Source organism: Physeter macrocephalus, unplaced genomic scaffold, assembly GCF_002837175.3.
Source record: "Physeter macrocephalus isolate SW-GA unplaced genomic scaffold, ASM283717v5 random_5907, whole genome shotgun sequence".
In the NCBI taxonomy this organism is placed as follows: domain Eukaryota; kingdom Metazoa; phylum Chordata; class Mammalia; order Artiodactyla; family Physeteridae; genus Physeter; species Physeter macrocephalus.
This window is the reverse complement of record NW_021151192.1, coordinates 1-4128: the sequence shown is the minus strand read 5'-3', so window position 1 is coordinate 4128 and position 4128 is coordinate 1. Positions and strand designations below refer to the sequence as shown.

The 4128-nt window shown below is 63.0% G+C and overlaps 1 protein-coding gene across 1 annotated transcript; it reads right to left on the bottom strand.

The window, feature by feature from the left end:
* Nucleotides 1–30: 30 nt before the first annotated feature.
* LOC102995861 (fidgetin-like protein 2) lies at nucleotides 31–2664 on the bottom strand. Its single transcript, XM_007100932.4, has one exon. The coding sequence runs from the start codon at nucleotides 2662–2664 to the stop codon at nucleotides 694–696; it is 1971 nt and encodes a 656-aa protein (XP_007100994.1). The 3' UTR covers nucleotides 31–693.
* Between the last annotated feature and the right edge of the window lie 1464 nt (nucleotides 2665–4128).

The window sequence follows — 4128 nt, the reverse complement described above, 5'->3', positions numbered from 1 at the left end:
TTTTTTTTTGCTTGACTCCCACAGACCCAGGGTTTCAGCTGGGTGACGGATACGGGGTGGGAGGGGACTCCCTACCCCTCCTCTTCAGCCCCTAGACCTCCAGATCTCCTGAAAGGGACACCGCAGTCTTTGAATGTGAGGGACAGAAGGCAGGGAGAGGGACCAAGAGACGAGCGGCTGGAGAGCAAGGGATGGAGACAGAAGCACAGAGGGTGATAGATGGAGAGACAGGGGAGGGAGGAGCAAAAGAGAAACAGAGCCAGCGCGGGTGGGGCGGTGTGGTACGAGGTATGGTCAGTGACAAAGCGACGGGGAAAGAAAACTACGCGAACGCAGAGAGAGGGGGAGTGGAGGAGGGGGAGGGAGCCATTCACAAAGCAAGGAGACAAAAGGATTGTGGCGAGAGAGCAGGAGTTCCTTCGGCCCCGGGCCTTCCGTCCGCGGGGCCGAGATGGCGAGCTTCCCGTCCACAATAAATAGGAAAAACCTGAGTACACAGCGCATACGGCATCTATCTGCCTAGCAGAAGCATTTTCCTTCCCACGAAAAAAAAACATCCACCGGCAGCCCCCTTCTCTCCCCCACCCCATATCCCTCACTCCGCATCCCCCAGCCCGGTGGGGTTAAAGACGTCCCTCCCAAACAGAGGGGCGGGGAGGCGGGCGGCGGCTCCCGCGGCCTCACGGAGCGCCTTCAGTGTCCGAAGCCGTACATTTTGTCCCACTCCACGAACGAGTCCAGCTCCTTGGGCGAGGCCCTAGGGCCCACCTTGGCCAGCGCCGCCTCCAAGTCCTTGTAGGAGAGGGGGCGCTGCAGCCCCGGGAGGCCCGCCCCGGCCGCCGCCTGCTGGCACAGCTGCCCCAACTCGCCCCCGGAGAAGCCCTGGGTGCCCTGCACCAGGGCCGCCAGCTCCCGCTCGCTCAGCGCGCAGCCCTGCTGGGCCAGCGCCCGCTGCAGGATCTGCCCGCGGGCCGGGCCGTCGGGCAGCGTCACGTAGAAGCGGAGAGCGAAGCGCCGGCGAGTTGCCTCGTCCAGGGCCGCGGGCCGCGAGGTGGTGCCCACGACCAGCACGCCGTCGGCTCCCGCGCCGCAGCCGCCGTCCAGGCAGGCCAGGAGCGGCGCCTGCAGCGCGCCCGCGGCGGTCGCGCTGTCCTCCCGAGCCGACAGCAGCGCGTCCAGCTCGCTGATAAGGAGCACCGCGGGCGGGCGGCAGCGCGCAGCCGCGAAGGCGGCCTGGAGGAGGCGCGTGCCCTCGGCAGAACCCGGCGCAGCCAGCGTGGCTCCGCGCAGGCGCAGCAGCGTGGCACCCAGCTGTGTGGCGAGGCAGCGGCCCAGCAGCGCTTTGCCGGCGCCCCGCGGCCCAAAGAGCAGCACGGTCCGCGGCGGGCGCGGGCTGCCGGGGTAGGCGGGCGGCCTCAGCAGGGGCCACACCAGCTCCTCCTCCAGCGCCGCCTTGAGCGCGCCCTGGCCCGCCACGTCCGCCCACTGCACCGGCGGCCCGCAGTCCACCATTTTGCTGGTCACCAGCTCCAGGGCCCCCGGGTCCACACCTTTGGGAGGCTCCCCCGACGGCACCGCGAAGCCCCCGCGGGGAGCCGGCGCCGGGGATCGCTCCGGAAACTTCTCAAAGGGCTCGAGTTGCGGGCCGTAGACGGGGGAGCCCAGGACCTTGAGGGGGACGCCGCCACTGTACTTGCCTGATGCCTCCTCCGCCGCTCCCGGCGGCTTCGCCCGGAACCCGTTGCCCCGACACTCGCCGTTGTCTGCGGCGGGGTAGGAGGCGCCGTCGGCCGCCGGGGCCTTGGTGGGCTCGAAGGCGTACTTGCGGTAGCGGCCCTCGGCGCCTTCGTCGGCCGCCTTGCGCTTCAGCGACACCCCGGCCTCCGAGGCCCCCTGGAAGCCGTAGGAGGAGGGCGGTGGCCGGGACGGGGCGGGCGTGGGCAGGGGCGTGGGCGCCGCCAAGCCCGAGGTTAGGTAGGGGGCTGGGGGCGGGGCGGGCGGCGGTGGGAGGGTCCCATAGCCCGGCTGCGCGGCGTAGCCACCCGCTGGGTAGTTGTACAGAGGCCCAGAGGGGCCGTAGCCCGGCGGGGGCGGGGGCTGCAGGAGCGCGGCCGGGGGCGGCGGGGGCAGCGCGGCGCCGGTCTGCGTACAGTAACCGGGCGCCAGGTATCCCCCGCCGTAGCCCGCCGCGTACTCGGGCGCCGCCGACGGGCCCCCGCACGCGTTGCCGGCGTAGAGGGGTTCAGGCAGGTTACCGGCTAAAACCGGGGAACCCCCGAGGCCCCCGGAGCCGCCCCCAGTGCCCGACTTGGTTCCCGGGAGGCCCTCGTGGAGCGAGGCCAAGGGGTAGGGGGTCTCCGGCCCCGGCCAGGGCTCGGGGTCCCCCTTGGCGCCGTTGAGGAAGGCGGCGTCGCCGTAGCCGCCCAGGGTGGGGCGCTCGTAAGGCGAGTCCAGGACCCCCGAGTACTTCTCGGCGTAGCGCTTGAGGAGGTTGGAGGCAGTGAGGGCAGAGATGTCGTCGTGTGCCCAAGCATAGTGGCAGCGCTGGCGACCCCCGGGGGGCAGCTCCAACTTGTGGGCCGGCGACGGGGTGGTGGAGGAGACGTCCAGGTGCTGCTCTGGCCACTGGTTGAGGGGCTGGGCGTGTTCCGGTGTCCAGTGCATCTTCGACAGAGCTTCAGGCAAGAGAGAGAAGAGTCTAGTGAGACCCTGCAGAGCCTCTGAGAACCCGTCGACTGCCAGACACAGGCCGACCTTCTTAAACCTTAGCTTGGGACAGGCTGGTTTTCCAGCATCCACCCACACCTTTCCACCCTCCCTAGGCCGTCTTCTGGCACCAAAAACATCATATTTGACTTGCCCCTCATGTCCCACAATTAAGTTATCTGAAAATACTTTCCGCAGATCCAAGATGGATCTGAAAATGACATGTTTGGCCCTAACTTCACCTTCTAGGTAACAACTATTGTTTTGTCCTGGCCTCTCCAGCCCTGCCCTCTAGGACACATGGTCCTTACTTTTAGACCTGTTGTAGTGAAAGGTCAGGCAATGGGTAGTCCCCCCTTCCCCAGCCCCCAGCCCTGGGCATAGTCAAACCCAGGTGGGGCTCATTCAGTAACAGCTATTTGCTGCACACCCACCATGTGCTAGGCACTACAGAGGCACTGGGGTTGTGTAAAGGCCCCTGGCCTAGCGGTGGCCCAGCAGTCTGATAGTCCTAAATGCTCTGTTCACCTTAGCCTTCCCTGAGGCTTCAGGGGCTCCCTTTGGGCCTGAAGTGAGGGATGCCAGTGTCAGTGGCCGCACCATATCGTCCCTGGGAAACCCCAGAGGCTGACCCAGAAGCATTCACTTCCTTTCTACTTGGTTTCTTTTAGTCTCTACCTGATGAAGTTAGAGCACCTGGGTTCCAGACCCAATTCTGCCCATGACGACTGTGTACAAAGAGCAGGTGCTGCCACCTGCCTCGTTCACAGAATGTTACACCACAGTACAAAAAGTTTCTTTAGAAAAGACATATATGTCTTCTAGAGAAGATGGGACAAAGTCAGTTCACAGCAGTGCGAAGTTAGTGCACATGATAGAAAGTGGGTCACAGATTTGTCTCAGAGCTTCCCAGGAACCAAATAACTCATCTTGCAAAGTAAAAAAAAAACCATCATACTCAAAAGAAGCAAAAATGTTCCTGGCATAGAGATCATGGAACTTTTTTTCATTTACCTCAGGAAGCCGACCTGTGAGATGTAATAAAAGTGGCCTCTTCAGTGGCCGTACCGTAAACACGGCAGAAGTGTTAACTCGGCTGTTTTGTCCACTGTCCCTCAGCACCAGTCCAGGCGTGGGCCACACTGGTAAAAGGGATTCAAGGCCTGGGGAACAGCACTCTCCAGGCATATGGCTCCAATTGGTTGGCCTGATCCGAGGATAACATCTCAAAGACTAAATGGCCCCATGACATGCCAGAGAAGATCTTTGCTGATGATTATTTTTCAAACCTAAGCTTTTGATAAGACAAGTTAACCTTACAGGTTCAATATTCTTTCTTCAACAAAAGTTTATCGAGGGACTTTCCTGGTGTCACAGTGGTTAAGAATCTGCCTGCCAATTCAGGGGACACGGGTTCGAGCC